The sequence below is a fragment of the Desarmillaria tabescens genome (genome assembly GCF_030435595.1).
Source record: "Desarmillaria tabescens strain CCBAS 213 chromosome Unknown EV420scaffold_1, whole genome shotgun sequence".
Taxonomy (NCBI): Eukaryota; Fungi; Basidiomycota; class Agaricomycetes; order Agaricales; family Physalacriaceae; genus Desarmillaria; species Desarmillaria tabescens.
Window position 1 is genome coordinate 3299731 of NW_026848300.1, and position 23462 is coordinate 3323192.

At 46.8% G+C, this 23462-nt stretch overlaps 8 protein-coding genes across 8 annotated transcripts; 5 read left to right on the forward strand and 3 right to left on the reverse strand.

Annotated features, from left to right (window-relative positions):
• Positions 1 to 470: 470 nt before the first annotated feature.
• EV420DRAFT_1498855 (uncharacterized protein) lies at positions 471 to 2782 on the forward strand. Its single transcript, XM_060470981.1, has 3 exons — positions 471 to 1148; positions 1199 to 2071; positions 2127 to 2782. The coding sequence occupies exons 1-3, from the start codon at positions 846 to 848 to the stop codon at positions 2667 to 2669; spliced, it is 1719 nt and encodes a 572-aa protein (XP_060339981.1). The 5' UTR covers positions 471 to 845; the 3' UTR covers positions 2670 to 2782.
• On the forward strand, positions 2783 to 3999 carry EV420DRAFT_1498866 (uncharacterized protein). The gene is made up of 2 exons (XM_060470982.1): positions 2783 to 3032; positions 3085 to 3999. Exons 1-2 carry the CDS (start codon positions 2907 to 2909, stop codon positions 3808 to 3810), a joined length of 852 nt encoding a protein of 283 aa, XP_060339982.1. The 5' UTR covers positions 2783 to 2906; the 3' UTR covers positions 3811 to 3999.
• Positions 4000 to 5167: 1168 nt separating this feature from the next.
• Positions 5168 to 7336, forward strand: EV420DRAFT_1257887 (general substrate transporter; the record flags this gene model as incomplete). Its single annotated transcript, XM_060466858.1, has 16 exons — positions 5168 to 5213; positions 5260 to 5399; positions 5455 to 5537; positions 5590 to 5634; positions 5686 to 5753; positions 5811 to 5823; positions 5870 to 6065; positions 6120 to 6173; positions 6227 to 6335; positions 6399 to 6505; positions 6567 to 6738; positions 6790 to 6859; positions 6913 to 6976; positions 7032 to 7062; positions 7113 to 7170; positions 7228 to 7336. The coding sequence occupies 16 exons, from the start codon at positions 5168 to 5170 to the stop codon at positions 7334 to 7336; spliced, it is 1365 nt and encodes a 454-aa protein (XP_060339983.1).
• Positions 7337 to 7505: 169 nt separating this feature from the next.
• On the reverse strand, positions 7506 to 9124 carry EV420DRAFT_1634605 (uncharacterized protein; the record flags this gene model as incomplete). Its single annotated transcript, XM_060476342.1, has 5 exons — positions 7506 to 7906; positions 7974 to 8204; positions 8255 to 8780; positions 8823 to 8997; positions 9045 to 9124. 5 exons carry the CDS (start codon positions 9122 to 9124, stop codon positions 7506 to 7508), a joined length of 1413 nt encoding a protein of 470 aa, XP_060339984.1.
• A 1914-nt stretch (positions 9125 to 11038) lies between these two features.
• Positions 11039 to 12442, forward strand: EV420DRAFT_95670 (uncharacterized protein). Its single transcript, XM_060484140.1, has 7 exons — positions 11039 to 11218; positions 11282 to 11396; positions 11451 to 11748; positions 11800 to 12075; positions 12131 to 12206; positions 12257 to 12319; positions 12371 to 12442. Exons 2-6 carry the CDS (start codon positions 11389 to 11391, stop codon positions 12259 to 12261), a joined length of 663 nt encoding a protein of 220 aa, XP_060339985.1. The 5' UTR covers positions 11039 to 11218; positions 11282 to 11388; the 3' UTR covers positions 12262 to 12319; positions 12371 to 12442.
• EV420DRAFT_1498911 (uncharacterized protein) lies at positions 12371 to 12921 on the forward strand. Its single transcript, XM_060470983.1, has one exon. It carries the CDS (start codon positions 12573 to 12575, stop codon positions 12837 to 12839), a length of 267 nt encoding a protein of 88 aa, XP_060339986.1. The 5' UTR covers positions 12371 to 12572; the 3' UTR covers positions 12840 to 12921.
• A 4447-nt stretch (positions 12922 to 17368) lies between these two features.
• On the reverse strand, positions 17369 to 17761 carry EV420DRAFT_1256907 (uncharacterized protein; the record flags this gene model as incomplete). The annotated part of the gene is made up of 1 exon (XM_060466798.1): positions 17369 to 17761. The coding sequence occupies one exon, from the start codon at positions 17759 to 17761 to the stop codon at positions 17369 to 17371; it is 393 nt and encodes a 130-aa protein (XP_060339987.1).
• Positions 17762 to 18663: 902 nt separating this feature from the next.
• EV420DRAFT_1663494 (uncharacterized protein) lies at positions 18664 to 19454 on the reverse strand (the record flags this gene model as incomplete). The annotated part of the gene is made up of 1 exon (XM_060478946.1): positions 18664 to 19454. Exon 1 carries the CDS (start codon positions 19321 to 19323, stop codon positions 18664 to 18666), a length of 660 nt encoding a protein of 219 aa, XP_060339988.1. The 5' UTR covers positions 19324 to 19454.
• Positions 19455 to 23462: the final 4008 nt, after the last annotated feature.

Genomic DNA, 23462 nt, shown 5'->3' on the forward strand with positions numbered 1-23462 from the left:
GTGCCGTCCTTGAGGTCCGTGTTCACTGTTCGCCGAGTCCCTTTATCTCCTGCTTGCATCGGTGATTAACTTGTGCTTCCCTATGCTTCTGGCTTCATTGATCCTATGATATTCATTGGGGCGTTCGCACCTGAGCCCATGTTCCCCGACGGGTATGGGATGCGCATGATTGAGTTAATCTTCGCACGAGCTGCATAACGCACTCACAAAGACCGCTGTCTTTTGTATCAAGCTAGCCCTTAGGCTTTTCTTTAGCCTCGTGCCATGTCATCGGAAATTAAGCAGACGTACCGCATAAAATAACATGTGCACTCCGACCGCTCCTGTAGTACCTTCTTAAAATTCATCACGTCGCACACTTAAGAATTCAATATTCAGCTCCGCGAATTCGGCTAACAATAGAAATAACGATTTTTGAGCGATGGGAGTGGCACGAGGCATTATCATGAATTATTTTGTCTAATTATGGAGTTATTGTGTCCCAAGATGGAAGGACTAGATTCTCACGCCATAAATCCCACATAATCACGCCCTCATCGACTACCTTCAAACAACCTCTCTCTATTTCCTAGCAGATTCTCTGTGTCTATTTGACGGACGGTGGAGAACTGTATACATTTATCTACATTTTATCGCCAGTATTGGTGCATCTCGAGACAAATAGGTAAGCCATCAGTTTCCAGCAGTTTTTCAATCAATTTTACCTCCTATTTCCCTATTTTCCTCGGCTGTTCTTGAGGATATCTTAATGATTTACTTTCGAGATTTACCTCGGAATATATTCGTTCCCATCTATACGTCTTCGTTTCCACGGACGCTCATCATGACATTACAGGCAGTAGTCGATGGATTCAGTGGCGGGTTCTTCTGGTCACCAGCAGGTCATCTTTCAGAACGAGAACATAACTGCAGCGGCGGCAGAAAACCAAGGGCAGGGAGGAGCGTCGGCGCCTGTGCAGGAAAAGCGTAGGCCTGGGCGCCCGAAGGGTAGCGGGAAGAAATATCCAGACGGTGCTCCTCCAAAGATCAAGCGTCCTGTAGGACGGCCTCGTAAAGACGGCTTCCCAGCAGGCTCAGTGAATCCACCACGACCGTCTCGCAAGCCTACACAACCTGATTCTGCTGTCCTGGCGCTCATTGCCAGCGGGGTGCGTACGCTGCTCTGGTTCTGTATGCGCGGTCCTTGACTCTTCTTTAGAACCCTTACTTTCCCGGCCAGGATGTGAAACGACCCATGTTCCCGACTCTTCAAGACCCAAACTTTGACGGCGAGGACTGGATGGAGCTTTCTCGCACCAAGCCCGGCGTTTTCATCAACACTCTCATCGGTTTTCTCGCTGAGCCGAACCCCGTTTCCCCAGCCGGTACCGTGGAGGATGCATTCAAGACTCACCTGGGTTCTCTTGTATCTCCAAGGAACCAGAGCCAGAGTTTACCTTCCTTGTACTCGGTGCTGAGGACCTTCTGGCTCCCCATGTCCCCCACATACTTTTGTTTGACTGGTGCTAATACTAGTCGTCCCCTGCTGGAGTTCAGATTTTTGTACTGGGATCCCCAGCCCCTCGTATTTAACGGGATATCCTGCCCCAGCTGTACGACTCCTCTCATCAACAAGGGCCGTATCACTTCTGGTCCGGTCAAGATCTATGACTTGGAGCGACCGTTCTTCGTCATCGGGTGCGAATACGTTTGCAATAGCCCAGCTTGTATGTCGGCTTGTCCTGAAGGCCGCAAATTTGCTAGCACTGATCCCGCCATTTTTCGCTCCCTTCCCAATACACTAGCGGAGGAGTTTCCAGCTCGGCTGCGGCAGTTTGAAGGTGACTTGGGAAGCGGTCCCGAGGTGTGGAATTGGCAAGCGATAGGCGTCTCCAAGGCACTCTGGAATATGGTCCAGGGATCTTTACGATCCGGTGTCAGGAAAGAAGTCATTCTGCAGATCATCCATTCTATCCAGCACGGCGTTGCAGAGCCAACGACTATAGTGGCAGAGGAAGAGGAAGAGGAGGAACCTCAAGAACAAAATCAGATGATGGAAGACACTGTGCAGCACCCGCCGATGGCACAGGGGGTGAGTGCCTTCCCCTAGTTTTCATGCCAATCTTAGAGATGATGATGGACGCTAGACCCCTGCGGAATATGCTGAGGCTTGGAAAGCTCATGCAGGGCATTCAGCCTCTGCAGAACCCGATACGCCTTCAGTAGCGGGTTCATCAGCAGGCCCAGGACCGGCTTATATGTATCCTCAACCTCAACCTCAACCACAGCCACAGCCCCAAGGAGGACATTTCTCCTCTACCTTCCGCGTACCGCCATATTTCGCACCCAGCGCGAAAGTAGGTCAATCTTCATCCTCCGCGGTTGCGAACTCTGTCACTACTACTGGCCCCAGTAATCCGAATCCGATTGAGCCGCCGCCGCCGTTGGGGAATGAACCGCCCAATCCCCCAGCTAAGCGAGCGTATCCTTTCTTGGACGAAGAGTCAGCTTCTGTTGATGGTCCACGGAAACGGAACCCAAGACACTGTTCAAAATGCGGTTCGGCGGATTGTAAAGGCAAGGGTGGAAGGTCTTTCTGTTTAAATGCGTGCAGGGACTGCGGAAAGGTTGATTGCTATGGACGAACGAATCGGCGGAATGTGTGCGCAAACAGAGGGTGGGGTACGTGATTAAAATTGTGTTTGTTTTGAGATTATTTTTCCAGGTGTAATATGTAGGGTTGTATGGGTATAGCCTAGTTTTAATTATTTAATTGGAAATCCAATGGACCCGTGGAAATTATGATCCGCAAAGCGGTGCAAAGCAATGCCCTGACGCGGTTTGACGACATCAGGGCTCTTTTGTTTATCCTTCTTCTATATCACCTCCACTCGCCTGACCGCCCTTCACCGCTCCCACCATCTACGATGACAACCAAATTGTTCGAAAAGACTGGCAAGAAACTGTTTGCGAAGCACCTGGAGCAATACGCACCTGTGGATCCCCTGTACGAGCATTATACGGACGACCGAGGTAAGCAGCGCAGGAAAAAGGTGCGGATTTACCTTTTTTGGAGAATGGAGCGACGCTGAACTGGATATCTAGCGCGACCTGCCCCCTGGCCTATCGAAACGCGACATGAAGATACTACGATCCATCAAACACCGAGCTCATTACCTCGACAAGGGCTTCTCTATCTGCGGTTTCAGATTTGGCTGGACTTTTGTCATCGGAATTATCCCAGGAGCAGGTGACGTGGCCAACGTAGCGCTAAACTATCTCCTCGTCGTACGGAAAGCACGTCAAGCAGAGATACCCAGCTGGTTACTGCAACGCATGTTGGTGAACAATGCCGTCAGTGCTACTGTCGGTTTTGTTCCTCTTGTTGGCGATGTTCTTCTCGCCATTTGGAAGGCCAACTCACGAAATGCAGCTCTCTTGGAAGAGTTTCTGCGCATCCGGGGAGAAGAGCTTTTGAAGCTGCAGGCGGAAGCGGAGGAAGGCTCGAAGGAGGCTGGGGTTAAGAAGTCTGATGCTGAACAAGTCAAGCCTGGTGCAGGCAAAGCTGCCGGGGAGACGATACCCACCGGCGGAGGTACCACTCCGCTAGCTCTGGACCCCGGTGCTGCTGGTGGAGAGTCCCCAGGTCTCCCGAGCGCCGGACCGTCAGAGAAGAATACAACGGGCAGTGCCTTGAGCACTGGAAGGAAGAGTTTCAAGTCTTGGATGAGGCGGAAGGCACCTGCGGCTGGAGAGAAAGGCCGATTTGTAGAGAACATGGATAGCAAGCTGTTAAACGCGCCGGGTGGGAGCAAGATACAGAAGGACTGATACCCTTGTTTTGTTTCTCTGGGACATTGAAGGACGTGCGTCTATATGCACACATACACGTTGATACCCCCTTCCCTTATGATGCTTCACCGTACACGCGAAACCACGATATTCACGACAGATATGTATTTTTATGTCGGACGGAAACCTACAATATCGTAATTTAATTCTTTTATATTTTTATCGTCCCTGCAAGGGCTTACAGCCAGAATCTATTCTTGAGCTCTCTACCGCCAGTTGCTGGCAGTGGACGGGCACATAAGAGTCGAAATTGGTCGCGGCCCGGTTTTACATCGGCAGTATCCGGCCCGATCGAAAGCCAACACTGCACCTTGCACGTTTCGCGAGGTTTCGCGTCGTGATGACCAAATTTTCTAGTTTCTTTCCGTTCCTTTTGACTTGCTTGCTCGTGAGTTCTTTCAAGCTCGTGATCATCGTTATCGCTAGGCTGCTGGTTGATTCTAAGTTGGGCTGACTAGAGATCACGTTGCGTTTGTATTACTTGACGATGGACCGACCCATCGACTGTAACTGGCGTTCTTCGCAGGAAACAATCTGAAATGTTTTGATATATGAAGGCAATCACACCAGGATACCTGACCACTACAAAACTGGCGTAACGTACGCGCCGGCGAGGGCTGCGCAAACCTTGGTCCGGTTCTCAAGGTCACTTCCATTGTCGAAAGCTTGGAAGAAACGGCATATGTTCAACTGTCTACCACAAGCTGGTGTCTGTCTCTTTGGCGTTCTCGTCAAAAACGCTTACTTACGGATGTGGCACAGCTGTATGTACCTGTTGTGCCTACTTTCCTTGTGAATTCTCGCTCATGTGCCCACGAAAGCCTTCTAATTGCTGGTATTGAAATACTACACATCAAACTCTCCGGGTTTCTACCTTCATACTCATTACGTGTCGAAGATGTAACCTGACTACATGGAGGGCCCACTAGGCCAAGGTGCGCCTAGTCTAAAGACTATATCAGAACATGTGTAGCCGCCATTGTCAGCTAAATCAGAGGTATCATATAGACTCTTATTGATTGTCTAATTCAGGTATTGGTCCCGGATATATGTACATTCATCTTGTGACGCAAGTGTATAGGACCACGGAGTTTGATCTGGGTTTGAAGCGAAATCCTACGATGGGAATCATCTACCGACCATTCGTCGTTTCGTCCTTCCACATGAAGAGCAACGCTGTACTTTTTGGAGCTTTCGCAAGCATAGGTGGGAGCATCCTTCATTTTTCTGACGTGTTCTTATTCAAGTTGCTGTTGCACAGGATTGTTACTCCTTGGGTGTGTTGGAATTATAATCTTATCAAGAGCGGCAGACTGAAGGACACGAAAGATATGCCATGGTGATTATTGCCACGAGCATTATCTATCAAAGTTTTAGAGAATGTGAGTTCATCGCCTCGCTCTTTCCATTATTTAATCTGCTTTGTAGACATGGGAAATCCAAGCGACGCAGCTCTGGGGGCGATCGTGGCAGCATACGTTGCTGGATTAGCTGTCGGGCACATTGTACAGATCTTTCTGGGGGACTTCTTTGGAAGAAGACGTTACATGCAACTAATGTGCATTGCGGTATGGTTGGCGGCAAAGCCTGTGTACTATGGGAGTCATGACGCTTATTGCTTAGGCTATCATTGGAACTATCTTCCAGACAGCGGCACAGAGCTATACCATGTTCCTCGTGGGACGAATAGTCATCGGTGCCGCTACGTAAGAATATTTATTGACACAGTGTGCAAGTTCTAACGAAACATATCCATAGGGGAGGCCTCTCCGGCACTGTTGCCATATACAACTCTGAAATATCGTGTGTTTAGAGTTCGTTCAGCGATTCTACTTAAAATTTCAACCCTGTCAGACCGCCTGTATCACGCGGATTCATCGGAGGACTCACGGGATTTATGTTCGCCTTTGGCAGCTTTCTTGGTAGGGGTGCTCTGCTAAATGTGATTTTGGAACTGTACTTCTCACGAGTGTCACTAGCTAATTGGGTCGGGTAAGGCGTCAGTGCTTTAGCACTGCAGGTGATAGAATTTTTGTAGATTTGCTTGTGGGTACATGCCGGCGACGAGCACATTTCAGTGGCGACTTCCTACGTCTCTTCAGATACCACTCAGCATCATACTCTTCCTTGGCCTGCAATTTTTCCTCCCCGAGTCTCCCAGATGGCTGATCAGTTTAGGGCGCCAAGACGAAGCACGTGTAGCCTTTAGACAAATCCAGGGCAACCTGTCTGAAGTAAGGCTCGTTTACTATTTTCGGGCTTTTGTTGACATTGAGTGCAACCCCAAGGTGGCTTTGCTTAAAGAGTTCAATGACATGCGAGAACAGATACTTTTCGAAAAGGTACGTCGAGCAACCGTCCTTGAAGCTGACCAAGTCTGATTTATTCTCTCAAGTCGACGGGGACGAGGACGTTCTTGGAGGCCTGGTCGAAGTACAAGAAACGTATACTCATTTTGCTTTTCGTGCACATTATGACAGCCCTTTCTGGAATCAACATCGTCAGTAAGTTAGCCTGGCGCTTCTTCCTTATGTCAGTCTCATGAGTTTTCTAATACGGGATTCAAGACTACTATCAACCGATGCTCTATAGCCAGTTGGGAATAAAAAGCGAAACGGTACTCGTATTAGCAGGCATCTATGGGACTGTGGGACTCATGGCGAATTTACCCTCTGTACGCAGTATCTACTAGCACCTCGTTCATCTTGCAGGCGAGCATACTGATTTATCTATAGATATACCTCTTGGACAGATTTGGTCGCGTCAAGCTTTTGAAGTGGGGCATGGTCGCATTGTGCATAGACCTGATTTACTGTGCTTTAATGACCCGCTATTTTTCTGGCTCGGATAACAACATCGGCAAAGGAATGGCGGTCCTTGGGATATATATGTTCACTGCCATCTTTCGTCTGTCTCTTCCTGGCCGTTTGTGTTGTCTATCCTGATGAATCGTGCAAGACCTGGGTATAAACAGCGCAATCTGGCTGTACAGCACCGAGGTTCTTCCTGTTGCTTTGCGCAATAAGATGTACGTTCGCCTATTTGCTATTGTCGGACCTTTGATTTATCAATCACCGACAGTGTGGCGCTGGGATTAGTACTTCAGTATACTTGTAGTGTTGCTGTCACTGAGTCTGGTCCGATCGTTGGTTCTTTTCACTCTAATGTCGGTTTCGCTTGTATTCTGAATTTTCTCGCAGGCACTCGCGAACATCGGAGCAAACTTTTATTGTAAGGCCTTCTCATAACTCACCTGCATTAATCCTGATGGTACTTCTTAGACGTCTTTGTTGCTACGACATTCGTGTCTGCAGTCGTTATATCCATTTATTTTCCCGAGTAAGTCCTTCGAGCTTTGGCCTACAAACGTCATTAAGTCGCATCGAACCTCTATAGGACCAAAGGCAAGACTTTGGAAGAAATTGCGGCATCGTTTGGAGACAAAGTCGTCTATTCTGATGATGCTATGGGTATACGTGACTGCATCACAGAAGAGTCAAAATGAAAACTCGGACTTCTTTGCAACTGATTGCCCTGTCAAATAACTTGATGTAGTCTTGAACGTCATGCAATTCTTCACAGACATCTTCGTCCTCTACATATAACACCCTACTAGCGAGACACCGCTCGACGTGCCCATAAATATCTTGGCTGACCTCTCAATCATAGCCACGTCAACTCTGATGTTGCGTAGGCTCCCCATCTGGATCATATTTGACGACTAAATCTTGGTCCGCAAACTTGCACATGACCTGAAAGAACGCCGAATAGTCAACGAAACCTCCTAGTGTTGCATTATCAAACTCTTTGAGGGGTGTTCCGACTGATCCTGATGGCCGGGAAGATAAGAACTGAGTAAATAGACTCTGTGGCTTGCTCCGGTGGTATGCGTTTTCAGCAAAAAAGTCTGCGCTGATCAGACCGAAGCAGAGCGTAAGCCAGGATTGGAAGTTAGAGAAGCTGACGGACACTGGGAGGAGTGTATCGGGGTTTTTGGTTGAGTCGATAAAGAAATTATACGTCTTGTCGTAGAGCTCCGGGTACGTCATATCGTACCAGCTCTCAAATGGAAGATCTGGTACATGGACGAGCTAGTCTTTGCCTTCTGGTTCCGGTGTTTCTTGTTCTCGTAGCGGCAACACAGAAGGACGAGGATGAAATATGGACTGGTGGATCCGTCTTGAGGAGATCGCATGCATAGTATGGTCTCGTAGTGCGACGTAGAGCTGATGCACTTTTGTAATCACAGTATGAGGACAAGTCGAAATCGTTCAAAACGCCATAAATGACACCATTCCTCCTCCGCCACATGAGGTTCATCATGCTGATATCCCGATGGATGATTCTTGCGTGGTCGTAAACCCATCTGTGAACTACACGCAGGTCATAAAAACTATGTTATCGCATAGCTGGGAAAACAAACTTTGCAAGATGTCAAATATTCCTTGAGTGTACTGCCGAGGTTCACGGAGACTCGTGATCGAATAGAGCTTCTCTTGTACCATGATACGACACACCCGCTCCTCGTACTCAAATGAATCACCATCCGCATAGCTGGCGGTGTCAAAGTACGCCTTGAGTCTCGCCTGCGGGGAGTCTTCTGCCATCTCAAAGTCCTGGGACAAGAGAATATTGGGAAGGTGGTCGAAGACCCACTGATGCGATGTACCGTCCTTAGGCAGTTCATCTACCGCGTTCTTCACGTCGTCCATGAAGTCCTTCTCCGAGGGACGCGATTTAGCCTGCCAGCTAATCTTTACGATCGTTTCCATGCCTTTCCACTCCCCGCAATCCTCAGCAGTCGCCTCGACGAAACACGTATCCCGTCCAATAATTCCAGGTTGTCGGAAGATGATTTTTCCCAGCGTAAGGGCCACCGGATTTCCATCCGCCTTCTTCAGTGTCAGCTTTCTCCCTTCGAACAGCGTCGCGGTGTTATCCCGATGTTCCTGTGTGTATTATGCGTAGTCGCTGAGCATGGGGTCTTCAACAATACTGTGGATACCGTGCTTTTCGAGCGTGAGCCGATGCAAGCCGATTAGCATAGCGATGAGGGGGTCCGGGTCATCCTCTATGTCGATCTCTTGCGATACGATAATCGACAAGCGATCATAATAGAGCATCTGGCGATGAGTGCCACCAATCAAGGCGCCAATACTATGCGTCCTGAACCTGGCATTAGACCACACTTCCATCGCAAAGCGCCCGCATACAACGGTGGGTCTTCCTTGTTCTCGTCATCCACGCATTTCCATAGATTCGTGCGACGCCCAGACTCAGCCTCCTCCTGCATCCGACTCTGAATAGTTGCATCTTGCTCTTTCGATGTTCATATCGCCTTTCCGGATCGCAGGCTACGTGGGTCCACGTCGATTTTATGTCCCTTCACGACGCCCACACCTCAGGATCTCCGGGGTAAATTGAAGCCGGACGAAAACATCATATCTCTCTCGTCTGACGAGAGTGAAACCGTCGGCTAAGTTAACACTCCAAACGAAACACAAAAACTTACCTGCGAGGGCGACCATGGTATACTACTGCCATTATCCAGCTTTGTCATGCAAGTGTTTCTTTCGCTTCAAAGAATTCTTCCACAGGCATGGAAATTTTTCGACAGGAATGGTGGCGGTACCTCTCAGCGGTATCATGATCTAGCGCATCGATACGAAGGTAAACGGTGCTGGTGTTGGTGTTGTTGGTGCCGGACAAGGTCCCAATCAGGAACCGCCGGGGTTCAAACGTTCGAGTTGGCCGGCACTCGGCCCGATCACCGAAGCAGCGCCACTGGCATCCATCTCCACTTCACCAACTTTTCTACCTGTCTCCCTACCATCTGTCGTTTTCTGCCTTGATATTTGACTGCCCTTATGTACATTTAATTTTCTCAACTACTTGCTACGAAGAAGGCTGACTAGGAAGATCTTGTAGATGCCCCACATTTACGCTGGCCTTGACGATGGACCTATTAATTATATAGACCCTTCCTCGCGAGAACGAACGTCCAAAGTATCAACACCGATGGAGACCATCGTCAAGTAGAACCAACCTTGGTCATCAAGTATGGAACTGCCGGTGAAGGATTTGGTGGTCGCACAGGTAGTACCTTTACGATTTCGTGCTCTTTGAAGGCTGGGGAACTTCCACTGGTAAAGAGCTGAAGTGAGACTGAGGAAGTCACTACCGGAGGACGCAGGACGACAGTTTATTCGCATATTTTCAGCTATTCTGGTTAGGCGCTTCCGAGATTCATCAATTCTCTCATCGACTTTCTCCTGACAGTACAAAACCTCGGTTCTATGCGTTCCAAAATGGCTGAAAGCACCTAAATATACGACAGATCATCATTGAAACACAGTTACGTGGACCCTCGATCGCCTGTGCTATCCTTCCTACCAATCCTGGACTTTAACCATATATCCTGTGTCTGCAAACCTGGGGCGGCGTAAGAGAAGAAGATCGTGCGGATAGGATACAGAAACCTCGTTCCCAGCAGACCACGTAAGCGGTGCATGCTCTTCCTGAATCTTCCTTGTCGTGGCTGTGGATCCAGTCATTCATTGGGAACGGGAGATGAACGACGACTTGTGGTTTTGATGTCTCGCTCCCGCTGGGGAAAGTATTCAAATCCAGACATCAGTTGTAGCGGTGCCAGCACTCTAGGACCTTCGGGTTCGATATACCTTGAGGAGGAACTTGCAGTCGCTCTTGAAAGATGTACACGAAACTCAAGATCAAGACTCATGGCAAGTATTATTTCTATCGTTCTTCACTGCTTTAATCTGACCAGGTCATTATAGAGCATTGATCAAACCTTTGGACTCCCCCTTGTATTCGATGGAAACCAGCCACGCTGCAAGAATATACGCACCATTCCTGTTCCTCCGACCACAACCTCGCATAGTTTGTGTAATCGAGAATGATCCTGGGCCATCGCAACACACCAAAAGCTAATAGACGCTGTCGTCAAAGTTCCGTTCGAATGTCAAAGAGACCCAAGATAACTGCGGGAGGGAGTCTCGCTGGGCCTGTGTGCAGTCATAACTTGTCGTGGAATTCTGTTATCTAGGTACTATGTGTCCCTCGTAACAGTCGGGCAATACAGAACGTGCTGTGACTCTACGACGATGATGGAGCTTCTGGTTGATTGCATCCTTGTTAATTTTAGGATTTATTTCCCTTGTACAGGCACCAGTGTGTGTCTATCCAGACTTTCGGTGCTTCAGCGCTAGCCATGTCTCGCTATACCCACCCTACTGTATTCAATCCGTCATGATCTGGCGTCAATCACCTTCTCATCACTGTTCCAAAGGCTGTTGATGTCGTAACGCAACAATGCATAGCAGCTTCGAGCGACAATCTGGCCTGACCGCTTTCAGTGTTCATGCAGGTCAATGCACATATCAAAAGAGGTAGAACAGCGTGCTCATCATGGTCTGTCGTATGCGTCCAGATCAAGCCCGGAGAAGGTGTGCTCTCTGAGCAAAAGAAGAAAGCGCGGAAATCTTCTGATTTGATCTCATGAAGTAGGGCACAGCCGAGTAAGGCGGTGTATCACACATGAAAGGGTATGAGAACAACAGCCCTTGCACCTTGCTTCTGTATTTTGACCTCGTCGCTAGACAGCAACTCATGTTTCTCCCTCGATGGTTATTGAAGGTCCTTCAGCGAGTGCTTTGCAGTCGCGCTGGAGGTCTCTCGCCTTTGAAAGCCATTCTGCTTCTCTGGCGCTTCTTCTGGCGCTTCTTACGACGTTTCTCGCGTACTCGAGATGACGGAGCACCTGATGAACTGCCGCAGCACATACCTGACCAAGTTTCCTATTTACCCCAAGATATGGAGACCCGCGCGATGTCACTTGCGGTCGAAGATGAGCCTGTGCCAGCTGTCGTGTGCCGGATTATCACTCTACCTAATAATGCAAGGTTTTCCCATGATATGGCTCCAGTGTCCATGACGAGCCCTTCCCAGACCGGTTTGGCAGTCGAAACCGATTTGAATCCATCGAATGGGCATCCACCCCTCCACGGTCCTCGTCCTTCATCGATCATGCGATCACCAATTAAAGGTTCCTTTAATTCGTATGCCCGCTCCAATCCGTCAAATTTACCTCAAGATACTAGCGGTACAGTGTTCAACTCTGCCGCAGACGCGCATCTGAACCCATCGCATGCTCATTTGCCGCATGCCAGACGTAGGTCTGGCAGGGGAGGACTGTCATCTGACTCTGATGTTGAGACGTCTGCGGTAGCAATGTCATTGCCACCTACTGCTGCACAGCACGCTGATGGGCAAAATCAAGATCTTTTCACATTGCAGAAGGTACATCCTTTCTTCTTCCCCTTACATCCCAGAATGCATCGCAAGGTTGGGCCTAGGTATGTCCATTTTTATTGTAATCCTTGCCTATTCTTCTGACATGCACCAGACTAAGAAATCCATACGTTCCAAATGTACCCTGGATCGCTCCTTTAACTACCTCATTTACTCTGTACGTCTTTGTTTCTTCATTCAGGTTCTTATATTTGATGTTCGTGTCTAGCCATGGTGTTCCCAGCGGTTGGTCACTGCACACGAGTCCTCTAGGTGTTCGCTACTATGTACACGAGAGGATATTTCATACATCGGTCAATGCATTGTCGACGTCCTGCAGCTCTCTCCTACGAATTTTTACCTACGAAGATACTGTCTTACCAGAAGTCTGGCGAGAACTGACCGGGTTTCTGGATAATGTCATCAGTTAGATGCACGTCAAGGGAATTACTCTCCCACCCAAAGTAGATCTTGTTATGAGCTTCGGACGGGAACTTGAGGATGGCACCCATTTTTGCGGATATTACTTTGTAGATCACATGCACTGTTCTATCTTTTGGTTGGATGGCTTTAAAGCTAGCGGGCTGTTGGGTGTCAAAGATTACGACACCTCTGAGCCATCCCATCTTGCTCATGTGATAGAGGCTGAATACTGGTTCGTTGTTACAGTGATGCTCTTCATCATTTTGATCATGTAGAGGCTAATAATAGTCAGGTTGCATTATAGCTTGTTTCCCATACAACAAGTGACCAGCGATACAATTGAAGAGGCCAATGATTTTCTCATTCGTTGTATTGCAGGTAGGCTTTTAAGGCAAGAGAAACGATGCTTATTCTGATGAACATCTTAGAGGTGACCTTGGATCCGACTTGCACGACATCAGGACATAGCTTCACCCTCCCAGAATTGCAACAATATTTCAGTATCATGAATAATATCAGGAGTGAGGGTGAAATACTATAACACTGAAGAAGTACTCACCTTGTGCAAAAGATGTTGGAGTACGCTGTTCAGCTCAGATAAGCGGGACTCCGGGATTAGCAGGGAACCCTCGCAAACGCGCGAGGGGCTCGATTACAAGGTATCCTACTTTATATACTAATGCTAAATTTAGAAAATATACTACGGAAAGGAGGGGTGGCCGTCGGAAGCGCGGCGCATTTGGTATTTCAACACACCCCCGCAAATCGGCACGCAACAGTGGAAAGAACGGCACCCCCATAAGCTAAGCAGTCTAAAAGGGATATAAGGGAAGCACAGAAAACTCAGGTGATATCAAAATAAATCAAAAAAGGGCACACGAAAAATCAGTCTTCTTCAAGCAGCAAACTTTCTTCATCTGAATCAGCACCTTCAACCATTCCGGCAACCTCCTGCTTGTGGGATTCCCACAGCTTCTTCTCAGGACAAGCATCCTTGTAATGACCCTTCTGGTCACAGAAAAAGCAAATGATCTCAGATGCATCAGGGCGGGAACGACGTTGAGTAACAGAAAGGGCCTCATCAGTGGCTGTGGCATTCTGGGTGGAACGGTGGCGGTTCATAGACTGGCGAGTCTCATCATTCAGCAGTCAGGTGATAACGTGGTTGATAGTGAGCTGGTCGGGGGGAGTGGCATCGAAATGAATGATGATGGTGTCATAAGAGGAAGGAAGGCCCAGAGTAAGTGCCAAGATCACGTCCTGATCACTCACTTCAATCCCCGACATCTGCATGGCGAACGCCTGCCCACGAATCTCTCCAACCCAAGACTGAATCGACTGATTGCTCCGTTTCTTCGTCGTCAAGAACTTCCTGCATAATGCCAGCGAAGTCGCAAATCCTCTGGCTCGGTGGACACTCCTCAGCATCTCCCAAACCTCCATCAGGTCTCTTGCAATCATGTGTGGCAGCTGACCACTGTCAACTTGCAAAATCATCTCTGCACGAGCTTCAGCCATCTTCGAGGCTGCCCGCTTGGTCTTCTTCGTCAGGTACTCTTTCTCAACCTCATCAGCAGTCTTCCCATCTCCATCAACTAGGATCTCGATAATGCCAGTCCACAAGCCCTTCCGAATGAGCTCAGCTTCCATCATGATGCTCCAGGTCGCATAGTTTGAGTCATTGAGCTTAGGAAAGTGAATGGAAGAGTCATCAGAAGACATGGTGAAGGGGGATGGATGGAATGAGTCTCGTGAAATGAGGGGGGTCAACGGTAAGCCTTAGCATTCTTGTAGCTAGGCTGATGGTCTCGTAGGTCTCAGGGGCTGCAACGGTCTCGACGTTGGGCTATCAGTAAAGCAGCAGGTGGCGGCAGCGAGCGAGTAGAGCAAGAACTCGAAGGGTTATGCTGCGCGTTTGTGTTTCAACAAAAGATAACCCTGCTAAGTCATATTCTCGTCCAGGTTTGGTCCAGAGTATAGGTGAATATCAAAGTATTGATTGAAAACAGTCCACAAGCTAACGCAGCTGGAGAAGCTCTGATCCTGGAATGTCGTTGTAAGTTGATCTGCGTGTAATTGTGAAGTAAAATCTTATATTATCCTAGCTAGAAAACGATATCTAGACTTTTATGGTAAACCTAGTCCTTTCCTTGGCTCCACCCTCAGCGAACGTAAAGCACTCAAACCATTGCACACACCACTAATTGTTCTATTATCATTACTCTTATTCTTTGCACCTGATATACAGTACACTGCCCTCCGTGAAATCTGGTACACTCATCTCAGGAAAGCAGATTGGAGTGCTTTCATCTGGAAACTCAGTACTGAGTGGCAAGAGTTTGTCATCAATATGAGGATTGACCATGATAAATTCTAGAACTAGTCTAACATATCTGCAGGCTACTGTTTTGCTCAACGCCAACATTGCCTTCTTGGCCATTCAGAGCATTGATGACTTTAGTGATGATAAGGGACATTCACCCACCCAGATAGCAAGTTATGTCTCAACAGTTCTAAGCATCAGCAGTATAAGTCTAGGCTTGCTTCTATTGCAGAATAATCGTTATAAGAATCATGTCTACATACTAATAGACTCACCAGTAAGTTATGCCTTCTATCACTTGGTTTAGCATTCAATGTATATTCTAGGCAAACTTCCTTGGCATACAGAACACAGACTTAGGACACAGACTTGGCCTTGAGACTCTGGCTATAATGTACAGCTTACCTTGGGCTTTACTCATGTAGGCATGAGTATCTCCAAATTACTTTATCTTCTCGGTGGCATAGTAACCTAAATACAGGATGGTTTTCTTCCTGGCGGCATTCTGCCTTATGTGTTTTACTGCCTCCAGCTTATTGGTCTGAATGATTGTAGGCAGCACATTATTAGCCACAGGCATCATCATCTTCTGGTACCTCATGATATCACATGAACAATATGAGCTGCAGTGGTATGTGAGGGCACATGCTCATTTGATCAGTGCTTCAAATCATATGGCCAAGTTCAATATGAGTTGGACAAAAAGAATGCCATGGACGAGTTCTAACAATGTTGAAATGGTGCCAATGGGCATGCATACAACAGCAGCACTGGTTTCTGATGAGCTGGCAATGTGATCTCATAAAACAATGTCAACGAGTTCGTATGGCATGGTGTCAGTCTCAATAAGAATTTTATGTGACAGGTGTCATATTAAATGGAAAGAGGTGGATGAGCAAGAAAGTGGTGTCCTGGCAACCCTGCAGAGCTTCATTGTTTACTTAGACTATCTGTATCTGTTATTCCTGAATTCAGCCCTGCTTTGAAGGACAGATGAAGTAACAGGGTCAACCTTCATTAATACTGCAATCTGCTCTCCCACATCCTTCATCTTCCAGGAGTAGAAGAAGCTGAATAATAATGATTCATGAAACGCCATGCTAAACAACTTAAAGTAGCCCTAAACATCACATAACTTTCCAATAAAACCATATGGTCGCCAACTAGAAATATTTATTGGAGGAATAATTGTGGGCAGCCTTAATGAAAGTAGTGTCGTTAACTACTTAATCTCTTTTCCTGTGCAGACTTGGATGTGCTAGGGCCTATGCCACATGGGACCATTTGGGCAACTGAGCTTCTTGCTAATGATATGCTCATGTTAAGTCCAAAGCGTCGAGTGAGAGATCAATGAGAGAAAAAGTGCATAACACTAGTCTTTAAACAAATTTAGCCTCCAAACAACCATACATTTTCTTACTGCAATTCATCAATGATGCTTTAGGGGAGGAGACATATGTGTCGCTGGTTGAGGAGGATGCAGAGGATTGCCGCAGTAGAATCAACCTTATGCATGCTGGATGGATGAATGCAAACAGGGAGCAAGTTCAATTAGCGTCAAGCCTAAACGCACTAAATTGTACTTCCATTGCTCTTCATCCTGAAAAACTGACTGCTGTGCCATCCCATTATCAAGCTGCAAAACAAGGAAATTTGGTCATGCTGAGGGAGAAAAAGGTGGCAGTACAGCCATGCAAAAGTGCCCCTACCATCCTAAATTTCACCTTCAGGATTCAAACCTAGTGCATTTGTGTAAACAAACTCTACCTACGCACAATTCATATCCATCAACTTCATGAATGAGACAGCATTTAAAACAGGTACATTTCAGAAAATTTCTGTGAACTACAAATCGAATGTGTACACCTAAGGAGCAGAGGGAAATGCTCACTTCAATTGATGTGACATAGAGTTTCAAGTGTGAGAAGATTGACAAGAGAGTCGTAGTAATCTCACAATTGGTGTGAGTGTCTGTGGGAAACATAAGCACAATAACCTATAGATAAGCAAGCTGGGGACTACACACAATTACACACTGCCATCTCTTTGAATCAAAAGTGAGTGTCTGGCTCCCCTCTCCCGATCATTCAACATCCACGTGGTTTCTTGTGACCCATGCCTGATTTATTAATCATTTTATCAAACCTCACAATCCTGTGGCAAAGTACTGAGCAGAAGGTGTAGTCCCAAGAAACCCCTGCACACTCAAGTAGGAAGAGCTCCACCAGAAAAAAGATACTGATACATTATTCCACTTCCAGGAGTCGAACCTGGTGAATTATGCACATCCACAGGGTTAAGATGGACTGATACAGAAACAGATGTCCCTGATCAAGAACCTGGATCAGAGGTTGTTAGGAAGAGTCAGATGTTTGATCAAAAGGAAGGGAAATAAAATGTCCATGTCAGCCCCTTCTTTGTCCCTACTGTGGGCAGCATATTTGAATGGACCAATATCTTGAAGCAACAAAACTGTGCCACTTAACAAGAGTCCTGATACCACATGGGATCCTTTGGGCAACTGAGCTCCTCACTCATCTGACACATGACTTTAGTGTGATCCTCATCCTTCTTCATGTAGTTGGAGTACATTGCAATGATGACATCATAGTTGAGCGATATGGGATTCACATATCTGAGTGGCAAGCGACAAAGACATTGAAGATATTGGGTTATATCACACAAGGAGGATATGATGAGACCCCCTCTGATGTCCTTGGGATCATTGTTCTCTGGGTTCTCGGGCACCAAAACAAGGTTGTGCTGAAGTGCATAGTTGAGAAACTTCTGGAAGGTGAGACCAAAGTCATATTGGAAGACAGGCAGGTGGCAGGTAGGATCCGTGACTCTGTATTCCTCTGGAAGCACCTCCATAGCCTCTGTCCACCTCCCAAAACCAGCCCACCTCTAAATATGCATTAGAGGGGAGCACAAAAGATGGAATGCACTTATACCTTTCACCTCTTCATTGCATCCTTCTCTTCAAAAGACATAGACTTCTTGGGTATGCCACTGACACACTCTTTCAGTGCCATGGTGGTAGCAAGAATGGTGGTCATTGAGAATGAAGGTGTAAAAGATATGGGGTAAGCTTTCAGTCATGCCAGTTGAGTGCAAACCCCTTCTATTCACTGAGAATGGGTGTACACAATGATGGCATAAAGAAAGAAGCTTACTTATCATGTGCTACATAATGCTATAAGTAACCGGTCCATTACATATCCCTCTTCAAGATTGCTGTCTGGGATGACAGGAATCTTCAAACAAAAGATGGTAAGCCATGAACAATGAATATAGACACATAAAAAAATGTATGTAAAAGTATGTAATAGAGGGTGGGCCATGGAATAAGAATTGAAAGAAAAATGCTCATCTTCAAAAAATTTTCTATCCTTGACTTGAGGGTCTTCGATGCCTCAACTCCTCTCATCTCAGTGTGGTATACCATCCCTTCAGGATAGCCAAAGTCTTCATCCACTCAATGGACTCATAGACTCATCCATCTTGTCTCCTCTTACCTTAGCAGTATACCCCATATACTCCCCCTCAAAATTATGCTCTGGGTTCTACTATGATCCCCTCCCCCCTCAAAAAAAAGAGGAGATGCTATCCCTGTGGAAGAATAAGGATGGCATAGAATTCCAGCTGCAATGAGTGAGATACTGAAGAAAGGACATGCGCATAAGAGCATGATGGCAAGGGAGATGAATTAGATGAGAGAGGGGTGGGTGGAAAAGAAATGCGTCCCAATGAGACACTCTGCTGTCGTTGACACTCTACCATCGTTGACGACAATGACAGCATGATGGTGAGTGGGCATGAATCGTGGTTCCACATTTTGTGCATTGTGCAGGCACAGGCCAGGTGGTTGGTGTCAGTGGTGGGGCTGGTTGGGGTGAATCCACTGGTTTTGGTGGGATCTTTAGGGCTATAGATGCAGGTAGTACCAGTGAGCCAGGCACAATTGCATCTGAGGTTTTTAGGATGGTCTTAGCTTTCAGTTTTTGCTTGTTTGATTCTTGCATTCTCTGCCATATTTGATCACAAACAGTGAGGCAACACGAGGTCTTAGCCGCAGCTGATAGCATGGGGGGCAGTGACGAAGTTGGTGGTTGAGTGGTTGAGTGGTTGCAGCTCTCTGTTGACTGGGATGAACCAGGAGTGGGAATGGACATAAGTGGTGACTTCCAGGATGACGGAGGGACAGTCAGTGCAGTAGGAGGCTCTTGAGGTAGTAGGGACATCTGATGAGTAGAGTGGGCTGCAGAAAATTGGGCTTTGACCACATACCCAAGCCAGACCTTCTGAATCTCCTCTACTTCCTTCAAATACTCCCCAAATGACCCAATAGTTCCATCCTCCAATGCCCAGAAGAATTCCAACATTGATAAGCAGACAACATGGTTGACATTGATGTGCTTGGTAATGGGCAGCATGTAAATGAAACTAGCATCTAGATCATCAATCTAAATACTAAATCACACACACACACACTATCACCAATGTATATAAGTTTGAGGGTGAGTATGATAGAAGCACTCGTGATGTACTTAGATTTAGATAATCTAGTGGGGTTTTGTCTGAAAACAACTTCAATTCTTCTTTCAATGTATTTTACACAAAGTACACTAGTCCGTGATAGCAGGGTTTATGAACTTGTTTTGTAAGGTATAGTTGAGCAAGTTATACTTGTTTTGACATCATCTAGAAGAGCTTCTAGCGGACACTTCAAATAATCAAACAACCAAAGACTCCAAGGTCTACAAAGAGTGCAAAATCACTCTACAAAGAATGCATGGGTTCTGACTTCAAGTACAAGACTTGCAAAGAGTACACAGACTCTGGAGTTCCTTGAACTCGACAATTGTTTGAACTTAAAGCATTCTAGGGCTTATTTTACTTCAACTAGATGAGGTCTTTTGACTTAAAGTTGACTCAGCACATCTAGATCGCTAATCTTGGAGAGAGAGAGAGCATGAGGCCTTTGTCTGCTGTTATGATTTTCCAATTTTCTTACTGATTCCTGCTTACTCATATGTTTTCATCATACGATATCATCAGACATTCATTCTCACAGTACCATTATTAGCTTACCCATTGTGTATTTAAGTAGAGCCTACACTGGTGTAAACCCCAGCTACAGCTAAGGTTTAATCTACCCAGTCTTACTCCTTGCTATGTGACTATCTAAGTCTCGTCACCATCCTATTACTCAGATATCGACCTGCAAGTGTTCCGATCCACCAAAGTGCGAGTGGCAGGCCTTGTTTGATCATATTTGTTGGATTGGTGGCTAATATTTAGCTGTAGCTCGACACATACATTCCTCATTTGTTAGCCACCAACTCTACAAACTAGATCAAACGAGGATCGCCACTCGCACTTCGGTGGATTGATACACTCGCAGGCCTAAATCTGTATGGAATGAGTGGGAGCGAACTTAGATAGACGTGAAACAAGGAGTTCAAGTTGGGTAGATTAAACCTTAGCTGAAGCTGGGGTTTAGACCAGCTGAGGCTCTACTTAAATACACAATGATAGTGCTAATAATAGTACTGTGAGAAGACGTCCGTGGTGATCGCATGAGAGAAGCATATAACATAAGCAGAAAAAGGTAAGAAAATGAAAAAGAAAGAATAAACCATAACATTACCCGCTCCTTAAGACTCATTCGTCCCGAATGAGCCATCAGACTCATATTCTGAAGTGCTTTCCAGACGGATATCGTCTAGGTCACCCTTCTCACTTTTGTCCTCCCAATTTTCTGTAACACGTTGCAGCATTTCCACATCTGAGTAGTCGTCTTCTGGGGGATCGAAGAGGATAGGAGGATTTTTATATGGACACTTTTCTCTCCTAGAGTTTTCAATTTCGAGTTGGCATTGTTTGAGATAGGAATTTCGTACTCGGGGATCATCCAGTCAGGGGTCTACCTGACATCGGGGTCGAGGTGGAGTAGGGTCATAGGCTTCACTTGGATGTTCGTCTTTCCATTTTTTGTTTTCTTCCTGTAAGGCCCTGTCCATGGAGTGGGCGATCTCTTCAATCAATTCCTGGAAGGAAGATGTGATCGATATTGGACCTTTCCCTCTTCCTGTATCCGATGCGTCCACCTCTCCCACCACGTTGACTTCCTCGGAGTGTGCTTGGGCCAAACATTGCAATGAGTAGACCATGATTATGTCTGAGATACATGGAGTGTCCGGTTTGTGGTACTTGACAAGGTTATTAGGTGGTATCTTATTATCAATACCAACTGTCTTCCCTTTGTCATTGACTGTCCATTGAACCTTTTGAATGCAAGCCTCGTACTCGTTCACTAGGGCTTCTGCATTGGTCATGTCAGATCTTTTTACCCAGGAATTTTCTTCGGTAGGGTATCCTTTCCATTTGATGAGGTATTCCATGATGGTTTTGCGATTGTGCCCCCGCCCGACCACCTTGTCTCTCTCATTGACTATCTCCTCTATTTTGTATTCTTCCTCATCGTCGATTAGCTCAGGGGGCAGCCGTTCCGGTCGTGGTTGGTTCTGGAAGCTGGGAGGTTGATATGGTGTGAGGAGGGCCTCATTGAATCGGTTGTGGATCTTCCACTTATCTGGGAGTTTCAACTCGTAGGATGATGCCCCTTTCTTTGCCGTTATTTCAAATGGTCCGACTTGTCAATCGTCGAGTTTGTGTGCAGGTCGAGGGAGTCGAAGGTTGGTAGTATCCAACCAGACTTTATCACCCGGTTTATACTCTATTGCCGCTCTCTTTCCCTTGTCGTAATTTCGTTTCATTGTTTCTGCGGCCTTCTCCAGAGACTGCTTTGTCTTCTCCTGAACTTCTCGAATTCCCTCTATCAATTTGGAAGCGGCAGGGACATTTCCAGGATGCTGGGCCATGGTGATTACTTGCCCGTCCCTTCCGAAGACCACCTTGTAGGGTGAAAATCCTGTTGCCGAATGTTTTTGGTTATTGTGGGTGAAAGCCGCTAAAGGCAACCATTCACTCCAGTCATCTTGTCTGTAACCTACAAACATTCGGAGATAATTTTCTATCTCTTGGTTGACTTGTTCTGTTTGCCTGTCCGTCTGGGGGTGGTAAGTGGTGGATGGATTACCGGTGATCTGGAGAAGAGCATAGAATTCCTTCATAAACTTGGATATGAATATTGCTCCCCTGTCTGAGATGACCTTTTCCGGTAACACCCCATAGGGTACATAGATGTGATCCTGAAGGATCTTGGCGAATCCTAAGGAAGTGAGCTCTTCGGTACAAGCTATCGGAATCATGGTTTTCGAAAATCAATTGACAATGACTAGGATTGAGTCATACCCTTTGGAGTTTGGAAGCTTGGTGATCATGTCCACAGAGATGTGAGTCCAAGGCCTAACAGGTACTTCATTAGGATGGAGAGGGGCCTGTTTGGGTCTCCAATCCGTCTTGGTTCACTGACAAGTTTCACAACCCTTTACATACGCTTCTATGTCTTGACATATCCGGGGCCACCAGTAGTCTCGTAGGATGAGCTCCTTGGTTTTTTTGATTTCTGGATGTCCCACGGTAGCGTGGTCATGTCTGAGGGCTATGATCTCCCCCCGGAGTTGTTGATCTATTGGAACATATATCCTCCCATCGTAGAAGAGGAGGCCTTCATCTCGAGTAACTCCCTTCTCATGATTGAGGGAGTCGGAAATCCCTCTGTCCCATTTCCTCATGTCATGCATGACTAGCTTGATTTTCTCGTGTAGCTGCTTCGAGGTAGGCATGACAAGAGCTCGAAAATGCTCTGCCTTGAGCATGACTATATCATGATTGTCCTCCTTCCCTTGGTCATGATCGGCTCTCCTCAATAATAGATCCACTTTTCGATTCTGTGCCCCCGGTTTATGATGTAGGGTGAATTGGTACTCGGCCAACTCGGTGACCCATCTTGCTTGCCGGTGGTTGAGTTTCTGGGGTTTGCGGAAATACTGGAGGTTGGAGTGATCCGTCCATATTTCAAAGTCCTCCCGAGCTCCCATGAGGTAATGTCTCCACTTGTCAAGGGCTATCATAATTGCCAACAACTCTTTGTCGTAGATCTCATAGTTCCGTTCTGTGATGGATAGGGATTTGGAGAGAAACACCACTGGTCTCCATTTATCTTCTTGCTGCTGGGAGAGAACTGCCCCCACAGCTCCTTCACTTGAGTCCACTTCCACCCTGAACTTACCCCGGTCGAGGGGTATGGCTAGAACCATGTCTTCCCGGAACATATCCTTGAGCTTATCGAAGGTGGCCTGTTGTGCAGCCCCCCACGTCCACTCCGTTTTCCCAGTTAGAATGGTGAGGGGCTTTACATGTTTACTGTAGTCCCTTATGAAGCGTCAGTAAAAGTTACAAAATCCTGAGAAGGACTGTAACTCCTGCTTCTTTCAGGGGACTGGCCACTCCAGCAGTCCTGCGATTTTGACTGGGTCCATTCAGATCTTCCCTTCGCTGATTATTACCCCCAAATACTCTGTTTCCTCCACTTCAAATTTGCACTTCTCCACCTTGAGGAATAATTTGTTTTCGCGGAGTATGCATAAGACTTTTCGAACGATGC